Below are 20665 nucleotides of genomic sequence, written 5' to 3'. Positions count from 1 at the left end.
GGCACCATGTGATGTGGTGGAATAATCTTCATCCTACCCCAAGATCTATCAGCACTTTTTGCTGCGTCTTGTCATCTTTAGCTCCGTCTCTTAAAACAGGATGTTCATGTTATTAATGCTATCGGGTATAACTATGTTGGTTTGTTATCCATAAGGCTTGCACACGTAATTAATAACTTGATTTGTTTTTGGGTTGAATGTTAGGTGATTTTCAACTGGTATAACTGAAGTTATAGGATTGTTTAACTTGATATTTTTCCTTGTATTAACTGAGGGTGTTGGGTGTATCTGTATACGTGTAATATATGTAGTTGTGTGATGTTCTGTTTTGTATTTATTCATTATGTTTTATAGGACCCCCTCGAAAATGACATGCTGCATCTCAAGGGGCTATCCTTCAATAAGATTGCAACGTTAACAGGTACTTTCATTTTGAAAGTCTAACTGGACATTGCAAATTTATTGTTGCCAACATGCCTTACGTTAAATGACAAAAAAAACAACGCTAAAGGTTACCCAGGGTGCTAAAAAGCAACACCCAGCGGTCTTGACCGAACGTCATGACGAGTTGGAGGGAGAATGTGTTGACCGTCCAGTGGAAAAGGGATTTTACTCAAGTACTGTATATAAGGACAAATTCAAAGTACTTGTACCTTACAGCTTTAATTTCCCTTCATGTCATGTGAAAACCATGTATCTCCAGATGTGGTGATGTTGATTGTGATAAACTACAGGATGACAAGTTCCTTTATGGTCTTGAGAAAACCCTCCTTTTTTTTTTTTAACCACTGCCTTTAATTAAATCAAATTTAAAGGCCGTAGCTTAGTAACTTTCACAGCACTGTAACGTCGTTTTCTTTGTTTCTAAATTTTGGTAGGTAATTGAGTGAAAAGATAAAAGTGAGATTGAACAGAGTGAAGGAAGTGGTCTTAAATCTCGCACCTGAGTGATTTGCAGGACCCTCTGCCCACCTGTAAACGCGCAAGTGGGTCCAGAGTATAACTGGATTCTCTCAGTAGACCCAAATATTGCTATGGACCAGAGTACAGACTAGCTAGAGAGTAGATCCTTCTGTTTCTCTGTTCTCTTTTCAAAGATAAAAAATAATTTAACTCAATTATTTGCCCCTCAGCCTGTCTTTATTTTCTATTTAACTCTTTTAACCCTGATTGTACACTGAACTGAAACTTTTACTGTCCTTTTTTTTAAAAACCTGTTTTTATTTTCTATTTCACCCTTTTCAAAATTATATTTTTTTCAATTTCCCTTTGTTGCTTTTATGTTTAATGTAAAGCACTTTGAATTGCCTTGTTGTTGAAATGTGCTATACAAATAAACTTGCCTTGCCTCCTCGTTCTTCAGATAAATAAACTATTTAAACCTACTTTGTCACAAAGGTGAAAACAGGGCTGATGATCTTGTAGGATGAGATTCATTTCTGTAGAATAAACTACCCAACAGGATGTTAAAATGAGCAACATACACAATAATATTAATCCAGAAAAGATATATTAGTGAAACACTGACTGCACCATAAACTTTCCAGTGTAAAAGTACTTAAATAAATGTTAAGGCTTTGAGTGCAGGACTTTTACATGTATTGAGTATTTCAGTGTGGCCTTAATACTTTTACTGAAGGATCTGAATACCACACCGGTGAAACAAACATACATTAAAACACTTACTTAAATTACTTCTTCTCTGCGTCACACCTACCTTCTCCAACCAGGTGTGACAGAACCAGTCCGAAGTACAGTGCGGCCGTCCCAGTCTGATCCAGAGGTGTTCTCCACATTTGGTGATGGATTAACTCCACAGGTTCAAATACTTTCACCAATATTATTTGGCAATATAACAAAGAACCTGGAGCTCACAGTTCAGAAATGACGGCTACCTCGTGTATCACTTTTGTTTTCACAGTTATATCAGTTTACAAGCGGGGGAGAGTAAATGTACTGAACCTGCTGTTACCAGGCGTCAGGAGACTCTTTGTTATATGATCCTGTGTTTTGGTTTTAGTTTGAGACGTTGCTAACGTTGCACAGGATTTGTGCAACGTTGGCAACACGTGTTCACCTACCAGGGGCGGCTGTTCAACAAAAAACCAACCCTTTTATACGCCACAAGATGGCTGACTCATTTCCGATTATCCAATGGGAAGCAGGCATAGAAAGCCTCTTAAGAATGTTGTGGCCCAAATTTTCACAATAAAAGTACAGAATAAAAAGCTTCACACAGGTACATCAATTTTTTTTTAACTTCACTGAATCAAACAGTGATTAAAGGCTCAGGAAACCTTTGCAGGTGTTTTGAGTTAATTAGCTGATTAGTTATTCTCAGGTTGACATTTCTGCATTATAAATTCTTTATTTTAAAATAATACATTTTGAGATATGGATTTGTGGATGGATTTCCATGAGCTGTAATCACTGAGATTAAAATAAAATTTTGTGTGTATGATTTTTCTTACTTTTTTTTTTTTTTTTTTACAACATTCAAAATTTTTGAGATGCAACCACAGAAATAAGAATAAGATAGAAGATGCAATTTAAAACAGATACTGCTAATAAAATTAAAAAAATGACAAAGCTCTCATTCATCAGAATGTTCTTCATTTAATTCTGGAGCTATCACACTGTCGCCGTCTTGTGAAAACCATGCATCTCAAAGTTTTCATGAGCTGTGCAGTTTTAAAGTAAGTGGGGTTTTAAACGGTTTATTTAAGTAAAAGTTTCTCAACCCATGAAGTAAAACTTCAGTCTCAAGTTCATCTGAAAAGAGATACATGTTTCTCACCGGACGACAGATAGTTTTGACCAAATTCCCATTTTTTATAAACCTGATTTCAAGAAACCACAAAGTGTTTCTGTTTCCATGTTTCTGTCTTAGTGTTTTTAGATATTTTACTTTGACATGAAACAAAAATATCACACATATATTTACATACATACACATGAATTGAATTGCATTACAGAGTAGTAGAGAGCAGTGGTTCTCAAAGGGGGACCCGGGGACCCCCAGGGATCCTGGAGGGGGTTTAAGAGGGAATCATTTATTTTCACTATAATTCCATCCATAAGTAACACGACAGAATGTACGACTATTCTGGTCAAACTTTCTGTACGAAAACATCTGAAAGCTAAAATCCGGGTGACCCTGGGACAAAATCTTTTCAAATGGGGGTCTTTTTAAAATACTAGAAATTTTACATCTTCATGTCCCCAAAAATGATTCCAATAACATGTTGTTTTTTTGTTCTGCATATGATTCTGTATTTATAAACTCATCCCGTGATTGGGAGAGTAAAAATGTTTTCGTGGCAATATAGCAGATGAGACAATGTGCGCGTGTGTGAAAAATCAAATGTTACACAACTAAAAATCACAGACATCAGTTTAATGTCAGTCAGTTCCATTTATACAAATCAACTTTATACCTACCGACAGAATGAACATTATTACTGTGCACAAAGAGGGAAACGCACACTGGCAGTCCTACTGAGGCATATTTACATGTAAACGCACACACGCTCCATGATAAACTTAAATACTGAACACTCCGTTATCTTAATACTTCACACTGAACCCCGCGTGAGTGTACAGACTCTTGTAAACAAACATTGTGACTGTGAGGAGACTCTGAATCACGTTTAATGATTTATGACTTGAACAATAAGCCTCATGCAAGAAACATTTAGAGTTCGACTCTCCTCTATGGAGGGAAAACACTTGTTATACTCGAGAATCAGAACGCTTTAATCTGAAGGAATTTAGAGTTTGAACATGTAACAGAAAACAACTGAAATAATTAAGTAAAACTAAATGTATGTGTGTGATCTTTACTGAGAGGTTTGAGAAGTTTTTTTTGTTTTACTGGCACAGCAGCTGTTTTTTCCCCTCCAGCATTTTAATGTCACATGTAACGGGATATTTTTTATGTGTGAATGTTTCTCGTGGTTTTTTGTTGTCTGTAACCTTTCTTATGCTGCCGCCCTTGTAAAAGAGATCACTGATCTCACCGGGCCTTACCTGGTTAAAGATGGGTTGAATAAAATAATTAAAATATATGCTCTTGCTATCTAACTTGTCGGTTGTGGCCTGCTTTAAATCAACGCAGAGGGCTGTGTTGCTTCAGGAAGTCCACTTTGAGCGACAGATCCATAAGACTGAGGGCGGTTTATTTAGCTAGGAGGCAGATTTTACATCTCTGGGAAGTTTTTTGTGATTGTTAAACAGATTGTGGCTTTAGCCAGACGTTCTTTCTTTCTATCACAGTATGGATCTGCCCTAATGACACACTGTTGGAAGCTGATTAATGTTTTCTAATTGTCCCTCTGACTACAGACGCTGATGTCTGAAAGACTTGAGTGAAATCCTTCTTTTCACTCTTTCATGATCATTTTGTGAATGATTCTACGGCCTTGTCTCCATTGATTTGGGTGACGTAGATAATTCTATCAAGTTCAAACGAGCGATTAACTACAAGTTTGTACAGTTAAGATTAGTACTTGGAACAAGTAAAAACTAAAAGATGATGAGAACACAAAGATTTTGTTGCATGAGGCCCACTGAGTTCTGATTGCTAATCAGCTCAAACTACGATCCACGATCATCTTCACATTTCCTAGATTTTTTTTTATATAATCCAGCTTCGACCGTTCTGAGGCGAGACAGAATGTGCTGATAGTCCGCGGTGCCCGAACTACAGACATCATGGACAAACCGAGGTTATAATCTGGTTATAAACGGTGTGGTGTGTTTCCAGCTATAGGGCCAGTCTGCTGGACCGAAGTGACTTCTGTGGTGAGGAGACCACGTATAACCTGGCTTGCCCTCAGTGTTTTAGCTTGTAGCACCAGTGTTAATCCTTTACTTTTGAGAAAACTGACGCAGAATGTGCAGAACCTCATCCTCAGGTCGCGGATTACTTCCTGTGTGTGTCTGTTGTGCCCAAAGCAGCGCCTGAACCGCCCTGCTGCTGCTGTGAAGTACAAAATGATGTCCACAAAACCAATGAGACACAAATCACTGTACAAATACGTTTCATATTATACAGTTTTCCTTCTGCTTGTGCTTTTCTGATGGCTGCTGCTGCTGCTGTGGACGCAGCCGTTACTGGATGCCTCTGAATAAACACATCGCAAACACCATGGCGAAAAGCTGCGGAGAGAACGAGACACATCTTAAAACTTAGAAGAGAAACAGATGGACGGTATAAAACTACTGCTGTTCTATTTTTTTCTTATTGTCAGCAAATCCAATGAAAAGACCAAAACCAACAACATGTTAGTCTGTCGAAATTTTAAACAAACGTTACTCAAATAGGAGGAAATCATGTGAGGGGACGGCGAATTTTAAAAAAGGTCTTTATATCTGATTAGATCCTGTCAAACACTGTGTGTAACCGCGCGTTAAAACATCACGGTTAATTAATTGTAAAGGTTCCGCTACACCGAGTGTTGCTGTTGCAGGGAAAGAAACGGTTACATGAGCGGTGCACCCGCTTAAAGTGCTGCTCCTGTTCCTACGCCTATTCAAAATGATCCAACTAAAATCAAAATAACAAAATGTTTTTTTTAATTTTAACGGTTCACTATGATGTAATAGGAATATACTTAAGATATAAAAAACCGTATTCAACAGTACATTTTTAATTTCTAATAATGACAACAATCTAACAAAGTAGCAACACAAAGGAGGCTAACCCTAGCTGCTAGCATGGCCAATGTGCACAACTGTATGGTTAGCCGGTCGACATGCATATGCATTTGCTGATTTAGGTTTAGGCACACACCCCTGTGATGGTTAGGGTAAGGGGCTTTGGGAAGCTGTCAACGCTATTTTATACTAGCATAGCTAGCTACCTAGCTAGCTACTAGCGCTTCCGGTCTAGACAGGTTGTCTTATACAGACACAGATGGGTACCACCTTTTGCATCAAATACTATGGTCAAATAACGCTTTGTCAGCCTTTCCGAAAGCATCAGTATTTGACGCCCTGAGATGAGAACAGACAACAACACACAAGTATCCAACGAAGGTTAAAATCAAGGGCAACTGGACTTGGTTGAAGATACTGGAAGACGTTTCGTCCCTCATTCAAAGGACTTCTTCAGTTCTGACTGACTGGCAGGGAAACTCAGCTATTTAACCCCACTGAGGTTAAATAGCTGAGTTTCCCTGAAATGTCTTCCAGTGTCTTCAACCAAGTCCAGTTGCCCTTGATTTTAACCTTCGTTGGATAACTATGACCTGGATGACTGAGAATCTTCATAGACAACACACAAGTAATTATGAAAAAGCACATTTGTGGTAACCTTCTTTGACAGACAGCACCACTTTTGCGCATGTGCAGAAGTAGGATCTGGCAGGCAGCACGGTTTTGGTACCTACAACAACACCAGGAGCTTATAGACTTCCAGGACTATACCAATTAACTGCATTTCAATTATTAATAACGCAGCATGAGAGATGTTCTCAATTTCTTTCTATCATTTTCAACTAAAAAACTTAAACGTATGGATGTGAATTCATGATAATAACAATTCAGTTTATTCCCCTCCTTAATAAAAATTTCCCCTAGAGGATAAATAAAGTTACCATTAGTCTTATATTAATAATACTTACATAGTATAGAGGTATAATTGTTAATTTAATTAAATATTAAAAATCAACCCAAATCATTTCTAGTGTTGTGAAATTATAATATAATCTGTAATTGTTGCAGCCCTAGTTGGGTGCGATGAAGTTTTCAGAGGATTCATCCATGGTAGCTATCGCTGCGCATGTTAAACACCCATTTCTTCCTCATATTTTTTTAAGGAACATAATATAGGAAGCATAAATTTCTGTGTGCCAAAGGTTTTGTCTTTGGAAAGACGTGTCACACAGCTGGTGATCATAAAGTAAATAAAAAAAGCTTTCAGGAACAGTTTAAATCACTGTTTACTCACAGATAAGTCTGGTATTAATCTAAATTTGATGTATAAAAATATCAAAACCAACAATACAACCATCATTTCTGACTTCCTTTCCTTATCATAAAAACAAAAACAGGAGGAAATAGTACATTTGTTGGGGACTATTTTCAGCAGCGGATGAATCCACATGTGGTGCTATAGTGAGTATTTCAGGCAGCAGGACGGTGTATGTAGGGTCAGAATAAACTACAGTGTGTGTGTTCATGGTGATGAAGGATCTTGTGACCCAGTGCAGCAGTGAGGCTCACTGATGGGTTTTAATAGTTGTTGGACAACAACGGAGCTCTATGGGTCAGAGGAAGAGGAGACATCAGTGTGTGAGACACACAGGACTTGCTAGAAGATAAATTCAGTGCTGAATTCATCTCTTTTTTCTCTCTTTTCTGGACCGAAGGGAGAGCAGTGTCACGTTTGGTGCAGTTTGGACATGAGACACGTTCAGAATTAATAAATATACTAGAGACCAGCGCGGAGCGGCTCGCGGGGATTTTATGCTCCAGAATAAGTAAACTTTGAGAAAATCACTGTCCTATTCAGTATCTTAATATAAAAGGCGGAGAACACACAATACGTACTTCGATTGTCAGCACCACGATGGCCAGAGCTCCGGCTGCGTAGATGTACGTCTCAAAGTAGTCCACCATCGCTGAGTAACAGCCCTGCATGAATAAAACACACAGAACAAAACAGAACAAAACTGTGGTTATGAACTTTTCAGTAGTTTTTGACAAATATTGGGATATTTAGAGAGCAGGGATATATAATGCAAATATAATGCAACAAAGAAAAGCAATGTTTAATTCCATTATTCTGTGCAGAGTACAATCTAATTAACACGTTATCTCAGCCAGTAACGTGTTGGTTTAGATGGAACCTTTATTAATGAATGAAATAGAAACAGACATCGGGTTCTGCTGTAGATTTCAGAAAGTGGCTGGTGAGTTGAGAGTTGAGTGCAGTTTGTCAGACGTCATTCAGCTGCATTATTCTCTACAGTATAACTATATATATTTAACACTAGCCAGAAATGGTTTTAGATTGGAGCTGCTGTCATACACAGTCATATACAAAGACTAACTGCAGACCAGAAACGATGAATAAAAAATGATTTTTTATTTATTTTACCAGATAAAACTTAATATACCGTGGGAATATGCATTTCCCAAGATCACTACAAAAGTGTAAATGCCACATAACAAACCAATCTATGAAATTAAATTACAGTAACTGCACTCTGATTATCTACCTGCCATCACAGTCACACAGACAGTCAGCTAAAGCAAGGGAGACAGCTAGCTGGTAATATAGCCACATCCAGCCTTAAATAAACTTTTTGTTAAACTTTTAATTTATACACAGTTTAAAGCATGCACAATTAGTTCTCTGCATTTAACCCATCCTAATCTGGAGCAGTCGGCCGGGCAACAAAATCACAATATAACAAATGTTCAATAAATGTTGAAATGAACAAATTATATCTATTATTCTATTAAGATATTCATAAAAAAAAAACCTTACTTTTACTACTACTTTCTAAATTCACTGTTTGCTACCTACCTATAAATCAAAAAATATAAATTTCAGTAACTGTGGACTTGAGTGATCAAGCTACTTTCAATTCACATATTTACATATATTTTAGATATAATTTACTATATACTTAAATTACAACCAATTAGTTCATGAATTTAACCAGCCATGAAAACTGAAGAACTGCATTTTGTTGCTGACATCACTGTTTGTGTAGTCGCTGCAGGCCTGAACAGTGCATAAAGTACAAAAAAATGAAATGCTGCTCAGGCATTAATGCATCTTTGATAACAATTATTTCAGTGAAGTTTTTATTTAAAAGGGTCTTTCAGGTGCTTTTGCCCTCAGCTGTGGACATTTCTCAAACTTGACATAAGGAAAAGGTGTGTTCTCTAATGACCTTATTGTGCCTGAAGGCCACGCTGCCGCTCACACACTGCTCCACGCTGATGTCTCGGGTGTAATCGTTCCTCTGGCAACAGGCCTCAGGGACCAATTTATTGGGGCTGAGGAGCCTGAAGAGGCTCTCCTCAAAGTCCTCGGGGCCACTTACGCCGCAGCAGTCGAACTGTACACAGAAACATGGCGGGAGAGAAACAGCATATTGTAGGTTTGGATGTTGTCAGTATTATTGTCACATTAGGTGGATTATAAGCGGAGAGAGAGAGAGAGAGGTAATTGGAAGGTCAATGCTTCACCGTGGTCATGATGGCGTTCCAAGTGGATGTGAACACGTCGGTGTTGTTGTGACCTTGGTAGTGACGTTTCAGCTCCCTGCTGAAATACTCTCTGGTTAACTGGAGAGACACAAACAGTTCAGGAAATTCTCCTCGTGACCAACTCTTAAGATGTTTGTTCTGCTAAACACACAGTTCGCCATTTATTCGTCATGCTGTATTCTTTATGTGCCTCCCTTCACACAGACTCAAACCCTGGGGACGCAACAAGCTTCCATCCATTGTGAATTGAACCTTGAAATAACATCCTGACGCAGCATTTAACAGTGTTTTGATTCCCTCAGGAAACAGAGGTACACTGTTTTTTACTCACACTCAACAACGGAAAAATACTTCAACCTGAACTGAAGAAAAGCGGCTTCTCTGTTCTCTGTGATGGAACTAGTGTTACTAGGAAAACGTCACTGTACTGTGGAGGATGTGAACTCTGGTGACCAATACAAACACAAAAATCAAAATACTTTTGATTTTCTTGACTAACATCAGACTAAAATACCGCGACTTTTAGTCAACTAAAACTTGACAAAAAAAAATATGACAAAAACTAACAAGGACATTTGACACAGGACTAAGACTACATTTTTAAATGGCTGACAAAATTAACACAAGATGGAACGGTAATGAGCATGGACAAAAACAATGTGTGGAAACACAATGTTCAGGATCTGAACACCTGTGTAGTGGCAGCATAAGTAAACAGTTGCAGGTGAGTATGTAAATAACGCGCTTTAAACTAAACATGTGCGCCAACAGTCTGATCATAAGAGAGAGAACAGGAGGTAAAGCTCAAACTATACTTTCTGTATCCACGTAGCTGCAACAGTAGGCGTGAGGAACGTTTTGTTTTCTGTCCGTGAAGGTCCGTGCACATGTCTGAATGCAGCCCAAAATCATAACAGGTACTAACAGAACCGTGTCTGTGGCGGCTGTCCAAACTCTAATTTATTGTCCCAGAAGGGGAAAATCTGTCTCGCGGCAAAGTAAAATAAAAGGACACACACAGAGAAGTAGGAACTAGGTTTGTCCCTGACTACAAATTTACATAGTCAAATCAGAATCGTCAAGTCTTGCCTAGAGTCGATTGACCATCGTTGACGCATGTTACGCCCACACGTGCGCACTGACCGCCCCTTTCAAGATTTAGGGTTACAATTTTGGATTTATTCACACACAAAACATTTATTAAAAGCTTATTTCTATATGTATCGCAATAGGCTGTAAATTAACTTATTAGGAGAAAACCGGCAGTTCTATGCAAAATCAGACATTAGCACCCCTTTACAGCCAAAATGGCTCATCCTGATTTCATAACGCTCTGCCATAATTTCACTGAGAGATTGGGAGTCAAATCAGGCTCCTTCTTTTGAAGAATTAAATCTTTGACTATAAGGTACATAAAACAGACCTGGTCTTTGGTTGGAGAAACTCAAACTCAGAAGACGCAGGAACAGGCTGCAACATGTAGTCAAAATGGAAAGTATGATCAATGGTGTTAAAATGCAAGATCTATAAGAGACAAATATTTCTGTCACTTATTGAGAGGTTAAGTGAAAATAAAGAAGGTGATGACTGAGTCTACATGTAGAAGAGTGTCATGAGTTTAAAAGCTGGACGTTGTTGTTATTGAAGGTCTCCTTATTTTTCATTATAGTATCCAGATATTTTTTTAACTGACTGAACCCGTCCAAAGTTAATTACTTCATGAGACTTGCCCTTGACTTTAGTTGTGGTGACATTCAGTTTTAAAAAGCAGCATCACACCATTGAACATCGCCAACCACTGGGCAGAATCGCTCCCCTGTAACAGCCTCGCTGTGGCCGAGTCATCTGCAAACTTCAGGGTGTGTAGAAAAACTGCAGTAGTTATTGTACAGCATGCATGTGGGATATATCAGAGGCTGCTGTGTGGCGCTTTCATGTGGCCACAACACGTCGCAAATGTTTGGATACACCTGGACCATTTTACCACAGGGGGCAAACTTCAATTACAGTTTTTCTTTTATTAATAATAATAATAATAATAATAATAATAATAATAATAAACGGTTCATCAGCTGCTTAGCATTTAGCTCCAGTGACGAGACGACCTGATCCAGAGGCTGTACTCACATGTTCCCTGAAGAGGAAAGCCAGGATGGCAGCTGCCAGCTCAGCCAGGAAGATGAAGAGGATCAGCATGAAGAACTGAGTAACAACAACAAGTCAGTGTTTCCCAGGTGTATAATAATAATTTTCTGCATAGACTAACTAAAATGCTTTATTATGACTCCAAACATAAGATTAAAAACAGGTCTCCCTTTACACAACATACAGTTTTATACTACTTTATACCTGCCTGTTGAAATGAAGGTTGAGTAAATAAACACTGGGAGTGATAATCTTACACTAGTCTCGCAGATGTGCACTGTTAACATCCTCTAGATGGCACACTTGTACCGTTTTACTCTGGTCTTACATAACTTACAGGCAGGGATGTGAAGGAGGATGGACAGTAACTCTAAATCAAATTCACATCAATTTACACTAAACTTCATGATACAAGACAAACAAGGACGCAGCTCAGGGGTCCCCTAGTCTGCATGCCGAAGTGCCCTTTGCAAGATACTGAACCCCAAATTGTGAATTTCTCACTGTGGGAATGTGATGTAGAGTGCTTTGAGATTACAGACCATTTAGTATGTTTTGAGGCTGCACAAAACATAAGCATAGCAGTAATACAAAAATAAGCAGAAGCATCTCAGCAGAAATTTAAGTTAGAATAATCGATACGATGAAAAATTACATTACATCCCTATTCACACACACCGATGGAAAAGCCATTGGGGTTGCTCAAGGACACTTCGACATGGAGCCTGGAGGAGCCGGGGATTGAACCACCGATCTTCCGATTAGTGGGCAACCCGCTCTAACTCCCGAGCAACAGCCGCTGCCTGTTCTTCCCTTGATGAGTGAATGCAGCATTATTCTGACTGATAGTGACTTCAAATATACAACAATAAAACCAGTAAATCCCTCTCATCAGCATATAAAGACTCACAAAGAGCAGGAGACATTTGTTCTCCCTGATGGCTCCGCAGCAGCCCAGGAAGCCCAGCAGGAACAGCATGCTGCCCATGGCCAGGATGACATAGACCCCGGTGAACAGCAGGGGGTTGGCCGCCACGATCTCCCTGAAGCCCATCGGGTCCAACAGCACCCAAACTCCAACACCCAGCAGGAAGGAGCCACCGAGCTGGGAGAGAGAGAGAGGGGTCATCGTTCAGTCAGATATTTACGTTACAGAGTGGTCGTATAGTAAACCAACCGGAAACGCTGGTGGGGAAGATGCACGAGTAACACTCGTAACAAAGTAGTTTGTACTATGTGTCGTACGAACACGTCTAAAAGTGAAACAGAGGAAACTTTCAAAACCAAGCTGACTTTCTAACCTCTTTCGTCCTGTTGCGTATTATCTTTAGGGTTGGTTATAAACGAACCAAATTTCCACGGACCGTGGGTTCATTAAGACCCGTGCGTTCGGCTTCTCGGTCCCTAACTTTCTACATCTCTCAGCCCCTGATTGAACTGCAGTGAGCATTTTACAGTCCATAAAAGTGTCTCTGATCTGCCAGGAGCTGCTACGCCGACCTAACGTCACCTCATTTGTTAGTTCAACAAAGCATGAGGACGAGAGTCCTTCTGTTTCCAGTCCTGGACGATGCACCGCAGCAAACGCTCCAAAGTTTGGCTTAGCTTCATAAAAAAAAAAAAAAAAAAAAAAAAGGAGGACGCCACAGCAAAATGCAACAGCTGCAGTAAGGAGGTTTGGTGCGAGGGAGGAAGCAGCTCCAACATCACGAAGCGTTAACTTCAACACGGCATGAATCTGAAGGAACGCGTTCAACGTGTCGCGCTCTTCCAGCTGCGATGACGCCCCAGATCCAGCTAACGCTAACAGTAGCAACGTCTCAGGTGCAAAAACACAGGTGAGCTGAACGTATAGTGAAGGGAATCGAATCATGTCTACAAACGATTCAGTAAATATTTTTCTTAGAGACGAGTCCCCAGAGACGCCCCTCTACTACAGAGACTCCTTTCAGTTTAAAAAAGAAAGATGCTGCATGTTTACGTTTTTTTTTCTCTTGTGCATCATTCTACAGGTTTTAAATCGACATTAAGTCGCGACAGCTTTCACAGGATTGTTATCTGGTTTCCTTTGGTTTCAGTTAAACAGCAGAAGAGGAAAGCAGAGAAAAGCGTTGAACTCACAAAGATGAAGAAGTTGAAGATGAACATGAGGTACTTCATACAGCTGAGGCAGTCCCCCTCCATGGCTGAGCCTCTAGCTGAAACCTCCCCCTGCCCCTGCGGACACACAAACACATCCAACTGTTAGTCAGTGCAAAACACAGAAACCAGCACAATAGCTTCATTTAAGAAGAACATTCAAATGGAGCAGAGCAGATGCACGTTTAACAGCATCAACTTAAGATGCAGCTTTATCAAGAGAACAACACGCTTACACATGTCTAGTAAAAATCATATCTTTATGCAGTGTGTTGCATGAAGTTACTGAAAACTCTTATCACCATATTCAGTGTCTCCTCTGCGTCAGATATGAGCAAACAACAAGAAGCAGAGAAACGCCGGATGACACATCGGCAGTAACAGTTTTTATCAGTTCTGGGGACGCGACGCTGACAGCATGTCCCTGTGGGATCATTTGACACATGGAGGGACGTTGGCTGGTGCCGGGGACGACATGTTGATGTAAGTGGGGCCATCGGTGGGGGTGTGAAGACGACCAACTGTGCACTTATGGTCCCTGATGGTGTTTATCGGTTTAAACGAACATACAGCCACCTGTCACATGTGAGGGGACGGCGAGCGGTTTAGTTTAATAACTGCAAATTCAATCAAGAGCACGACTACTTTGAGGCGTTTCACTTACTTTGTTACAATTTTAGATTTTGAAAAAAAGGTCTTTATTTCTGATCAGATCCTGTCAAACATTGTGTGCAGTTAGGTTTTTAGAGGACTCATCCATGGCAACAAGCATAACTTTCTGTGTACCAAAGGTTTTCTCTTGAGAAATGACACAGCTGGTGATCAGGACAGTAAATAAAAAAAGCTTTCAAGATCAATTTGTTCCTAAGTCTGTTATTAATCTATATTTGATGAATGAAAAGATCAAAATCAACAATGTGACTATCATTTTTTAAATCTCGTCTGTCTCAGCCTAAAGGCCACTACTGAAGACGCAAATACATAGTTAAATTAAAAACAAGGCTGCGTTCGAAAAGTCTTTTTTGCTTTGGAAGGTTCCTCACTGAGTGAAGTGACCTGGAAGTCTTTCAGTGGCAGCCATGATCAGAGCATATCTCCTTTAGCGTAGGGCACACCGGACCATCCTTTATGAAAGGAAAGGAGAAAATGCCGTCCCACAATTCCTTGCGGCGGCAACATTTAAAGCGGCGCACGTTCTCGAACTCAAACGATAAAGTCCATCAACCGCATTTAGCAAGATCCTTGCAATACAGACGCACATTATGATACTTTAATAAGACTCACAATCACCTTCTTTCTTTTGGTTTGTTTTCTTTTGGCTTTTTTGTATTCCGATACTGTTTCAACACCGTTTTATGTTTCGGTTGTTGAAATAACCATGACATAAAGGAGGTTGATCACCATGTAAGTTACCATTGACTATTAAGCCTTTTCTCTCTTATGCCATAGCTTGCTAATACGCAGATATCTTAAACTGTCAATAACTGAGACCAAGTGAGCTGTTACTGGTCTTGTAACGTGATCAAAGTGAGGATAATGCTGCAGCGTGTAGCCTCACGCTATGTACTGCAGCCTTCAGCAAATTCATTTTACTTCAGTCACAGATGTTGACGCCCTCGCTTTAATAAAGGCAAAGATCACGCTGGATAACCTCTGCAGTAGGAGTTTCCCACACACTGATTTATTTGTAGCGGCCTGCCACATTATCAACGCTGATTTTCGATTGATTTTGTTACTATTTAAAATGGGTAAAATCGTATTTGACAGAGCGCTGCACAGCACATATATTCTCTCAGCATCTCCTCTCGCCCCGTCGCTCCCTCCCTCCCTCTCTCTGTCGACACACTTGCGCTGTCATTCTGTGGGAAACACTGTATTTACATACAATTGGGATTTGTGTTGATAAATAGGCCTGTGTTTGGGCAGGAGGGCGAGTGTGAGCAAGCATTCTCAATGTGACAACCTTGTCCATTATTTAGTGACCGGTAGGCTACCTTATCTGCCTTTTTGCTATCTTGGTTATGAAGTAATATATTCCACCATGTTTTTGTAGTCCATCTTCAGAACATTGTAGTTTCATCACGGCAGGTCACGTCACTAAAATACGCCGTCGTATAATTACGTCGCTTAGAAAACTAGCTGTGAACTAGAGCCCTGCATTTCAGCCCGATCCCAGCGGGGCCCCGACTTATTTACGGCCCTGGGGCCGGTCTTCAGGACTCGCATTTATAATTGTTTTACTCACTGTTGTTTTGAGTCGCTGCATCTCCTTCCTGATTAAAGTTAATAATGTTTTTCTTTTTTCATGGGCGATTTGGGATTTTTAGGGGTAATCCTAGGGCTGCACAATTAATCAAATATTGATCGCAATTACGATTTTAGCTTCCCACAATTAAATGAACATACTCGACGGCGATATCGGCGTTTAAAATGTGTGCTCCGCTCATGGAAAACTCAAAATCAAGCGCTTCCTAAACTTACAGCCAAGGGGGCGATTTGGCTGTGCGCACCCCCTGCTGCTACAGTCCAGAGGAGACAGCAAAGTCCACGAGTCTGCATGTTTCTGCTGCGCCGCGGCTGCCGTAGCTGGTCGCGGGTCTTCTAGTCAATGCTTGGAAGACGCAGCGCATCCCAGAAGCAGCTCTTGGCTTCCCTCCGCGAAGAATACGCAAGTCTAGTTTTGACTGAAGACGGTCAGATACAGAGAACGGCATAGAGAGTCCGGTCAGTTTTAAAAATATAACACCCTGTGCGTACTCTGGATCATAAAATCTACAAAAAAACAGTTAAAAACAGAAAAATCAAGCACTGACTACCAAATCAATAAAATCTAAAACAGGCAAAACCCTGATTCTGAAATGCTCCCTGCGGGACAAGCACCCGTGCAGACAACCGAACAAAACCGGGTCGCAGAGAGCCGTTGCTGGTAAGCAGAGCACACAAAAGAACAAAACAACAACAAGCAATCAACGTGCTCAGCTTCCAGTGGAAGATAACGCTGTGCAGAGGACAAAACTACGGTAATTTTGGACCAAGCGTGCAGCCCTTTCACTCAGTGCGTTAAAAGTCGTGGTCTGTGGGTCGGTTCACCACTTTAGTTCAGACTTGTATGAATTAGAACAAATCCCACTGATTTTTCCATCTAGCGCCACCATCATGTTTTTTTGTTTGTTTTAAAAACAACATGACTGTCCCATAACCTTAAACATGTGATTGTTATTGAAACCATGATGATTAAGGTCCCCTAAATAAGTGATTATTTTAACCCAAACCATTGTCTCTCTAAAGCTCACCAAACAATCACATCATAAAACTGTAAACGCATGTTGAATAACACATTTATTGCACCTTTTACTATTGTCTACATTTTGCCATCTTTATGCAATGCATGCTGTATGAAATTAGATTTTGTAACTTTGACATTTTGACATTTAACATTTGTGGGGTTTTTTAATGCACAATTTACACCCACATTGCTTCAAATAAAAACGCTTAAAAAAAATGCATAAATGTAACGTACAGTTTGGAGTTATTTTCCTGGTGGTTGTCAGGTCTCTGAGATTAAAAGCTACCAGCTCTGACGCTCCCAGTCAACACGACAGTAAACAATAATAACTCCTGCTTATGTACCTTTTCGCTCTTTGTCTGACTTTGGTGAGCTCTCAGCTGTGTAAATGTGTATTTACGGCTAATTTGACCAATCTGTGTGGGGCTTTTAGTTTAATTAAGTAAAATGCAGTGTGCTCTGCCCTCACTCCAATTAAACACAGGTTGTGTGACTGCCGGTGCACTCTGGGTAATTGCTGGTTGTTTGGGCGAGCGGTCAGGGTTAATAAAATAAGGGCATGTACGGTGTGTTGGGAATCTGTGTACACATGCACTCAGCATTATTAGCACATCTTTGTCAATCACTCATGTCAACACGATTACACAGGAGTTACAATTACTCAGATAGATCTGTGATTATGAAATGAACAAAGGACGACAGTGGTTGACAGGAAAAAAAACAAAAACAAGAATACAAGAAGAGCTGTCAAAAAGCAAAACATTAAAGCACAGCAAGCTTTTCAACAATGTCAGAGAAAACATGATTACACAGTCACAGTTACTGCAATCACAAAAACTGCTGCCATAAAAACGAAGATGAAAAGGCAGAAACAGACGTCTTGATTAAACCAACAGGAGACATAAATGTAAGAACAGCTATCAATCATAATTAAATTACAACAGTTACATGATTTCAAATTTCATTTGAAATCCAAAAAGAGCTGCAATAGAAAACTCCACCAGCTGCTGTTTTTAAATCACCAAACTTCTGTGTGGGTTCTAACCTCTCTGCAGACCGACAGGCTTTGTAAGTGAAAGCATGTATGAAGTGAAAGGGTGTAATTTCCTTCTCAGCTCAGCTCCTGGTAACTGCAGAGACCACTGTTATTAAAGTCTTCAGAGCTGTGTGTTCGTAAAATGCCCTTTTACCCCTGATGTATGCAGAATATTTCCTTCCCTTCAGTAAATCAAATGAATATTCCCATATTGTAGATTCAAATGTAAGAAACCAAAAGAGACTAAATATTTGTAACTAATGAAATCCTCCCATGGCGGACTGATCGCGTAATACTAGGGCTGACCCTGAATGGTCAAAGATTCGATGCTTCGATGGGCGGAGCCTGATTTGACTGTCAATCTCACAGCAGAAACGAGATCGTGCCATTTTGGCGATATGCTCAACGTCAGATTTTACATAGAACTACCAGTTTTCTCCCAATAAGTTAATATCCAGCCCATTACAATATACATTTCAACATATAATGCTGTAAATAAAAAAAATGACAAAAGAAAAAAAGCTTTGAATTAATGTTTTTTAAGCGCGTGAATAAATTATTATAATAAAAAGCCTCAGTTTAGCTGGAAATACAGTGTAAATTGAGACTGCAGCTCTGTAGCTTCCCAAGATTAAAGCGGAGCTACCGTGTGCACCCCTGCAACAGATGAGCAGTCATCAGCAGGGCTAATTTGAAGAGTTACTTAACACCCAGTGTTTCCTCACACATACACTTTACTTGGGCCGGCCGCCCAGGTTAGGGCTGAGCGATTAATCGTTTTCAAATCGAAACTGCGATTTGACAGAACACGATTAGTTAATCGTGAAGACGGCGATTAAAACGTAGGTTAATTATACTTCGCATCTGACCCGTTTTAAACAGTCATGGAGTTACACATTACGGTCCTACTCACCAATCAGAGCGGGCACATTTTACAACAACAAACAAAACTAGACGAAAACATGTTGATGGCACCAGCCGAACAGACGCAGGCAGAAGCTGTGCCGCAGTTTTATCCGGCGTTAATTCACACTGAAGTGTTTCAGCAGCGGAGCGTTTCGCCTACAACGTTGTGAACATGTTATTAATTTGTCATTTTGTGTGCTTCAGCTATGAAAAACAGCTGTCCGTGAGCCCGTTCTGTGCCGCTCTCTGCAAGCTACATTTCCCACATGGAGCATTTCAGAATAAGAGCGTTTTGCCTGTCTGATTTTGTTGACTTGTTCAGATTTTGCTAATGTGCTCAGTTATCTTTGCTTTTTGTGCTTCTACTATGGTTATGTAGTTAAATTGTTTATTTTTTTGTCTGTTTAACTGTGTTTATTGTTGATGTACAATCAGGAGTCTGCACAAGGTGTTTTATTTTGAAAATCGACCAGATTCTCTCTGCCGTTCTGCTCTGTGCTGCTTGATGCGGCTTCTGTCAGAAATTGACTTTAGCTTCCGTCTTGCTCTTTCTTTTTAAAAATAAGTCAGGGAGTGGTTTAACTAAATTTAACATAATTTCTGTTAAATTATTAGGAGGGATTATAAAGTCTCCATGTCTCCCTATAAAATGACACTGATAATGAAGTGTGATTATAGTAGATGCTGTAAATTAGAGGTTTGTTTTTGAAGTTGATGCATCAAGGGACTTCTCACTCTTTATTGAAAACATTAAAGACAATTTAAAGAGTTTTGTGGGAAAATGATGCGATATTAAAAAACAGCCATTTACTGTATGTTACGTTTGTTTTTTAATTATGTTTACTTTGTTCTTCAGAAACCTGACAGACTTTCTTGTCTAAGGAAAACGCTTTGTAGTCCAAAATAGTTCTTTTAGTATTGCTGATCTTAAATGTGTCAAGTGTTTTTGCATTCGCAACTACCAGGCTCTAGAGAGAGCCGACTGTATCTTTGCAGTACGAGAGCTGGTTTCAGAAATATATAAACACACAAATGTGTCACATTTAGCAATAATCAGCATAAAAGCAAGGAAATATATCCGTGTTTCTGTTGTGGGAACGTACTTTTTACCCTGAGCCTCCTGGTAACTGCACCTTTAGTTAGGTCTGCTACAAAACCTAAAAGCCAAAAATATGTTTGAAAGGTTCAGGATCAAAAGGTTTGCTTCTGGTTTGTTTGTGATACATCTGTGAAAAGGTGTTTTTTTAAATAACAAGAATGGAGGTCCTTCTCTTCCTGTACCTCGAGTTTTGAGTGTGTACAACACACAAAAGACACATACAGAGCAACACAAAGTGTTCCTCAGGTCCCATTTAGCAGCTGTGGCTCCTTTCAAAAATAGGTCTGGGGGCAGCTGGGTAATTTCACGCAGCCAGACAGAGAATGGCCACAAATAATTCCCTCTCCCCTCTGCAGTCATGCAGAATCGCTCTGGCTGGATTCGATAATCCTGCAGCCTGCTTCTCCCTGCGGCGGTTTCCTGTGGGCCAACACTGGAGATCCTTCAGGGGCTGGTTTGAGCGCTTCACACCGGGTCTGCAGCAAATGTATAAGCATCTGGTATGTGTCTGTGTGTGTGCACCCACTGACAGCTGACAGGTCTGTTGTGCTCCCTGAGCGTTAAACCTGCATTAAGTGACAATTTGGACACTTGGGGGCCGCACACTAGCTGTGAACTTAATGTTGATGTGACGAATGTGTTTGCAACGTTTGCAGCTAGCAGACACGGAATACCATTAGCATTAAAGAGGTCATTATGCTCATTTTCAGGTTCACAGTTTTATTTAGGAGTTGTACCAGAATAGGTTTAGAAAAATAATTTGTGATACTGCACATTGCAGCAACAACTCTTTTCGACTGAAGCATCTCACTGTGACATTGACTGA

General features: G+C 40.0%; 1 protein-coding gene across 4 annotated transcripts in view; it reads right to left on the bottom strand.

Moving 5' to 3' along the window:
• Positions 1-3376: 3376 nt before the first annotated feature.
• The window catches only part of LOC119890472 (tetraspanin-18-like), a 45326-nt gene continuing 28037 nt past the window's right edge, over positions 3377-20665 (bottom strand). For all 4 annotated transcript variants that reach the window (XM_038701767.1, XM_038701766.1, XM_038701769.1 and 1 more), the window contains 7 exons: positions 13495-13590; positions 12284-12478; positions 11356-11430; positions 9208-9306; positions 8910-9077; positions 7555-7638; positions 3377-5160 (listed from right to left, as the gene is read on the bottom strand). In XM_038701767.1, coding sequence (XP_038557695.1) covers positions 5113-5160; positions 7555-7638; positions 8910-9077; positions 9208-9306; positions 11356-11430; positions 12284-12478; positions 13495-13590 — 765 coding nt within the window. In that variant the 3' untranslated portion in view covers positions 3377-5112. The remainder of the gene's footprint in view (positions 5161-7554; positions 7639-8909; positions 9078-9207; positions 9307-11355; positions 11431-12283; positions 12479-13494; positions 13591-20665) is intronic.

The sequence above is a fragment of the Micropterus salmoides genome, unplaced genomic scaffold, assembly GCF_014851395.1.
Source record: "Micropterus salmoides isolate LMB-PRFRI ecotype aquatic unplaced genomic scaffold, ASM1485139v1 Ms_hic_scaffold_6, whole genome shotgun sequence".
Taxonomy (NCBI): Eukaryota; Metazoa; Chordata; class Actinopteri; order Centrarchiformes; family Centrarchidae; genus Micropterus; species Micropterus salmoides.
The sequence above is the reverse complement of the archived record's forward strand: the minus strand, read 5'-3'. Positions and strand labels throughout refer to the sequence as shown.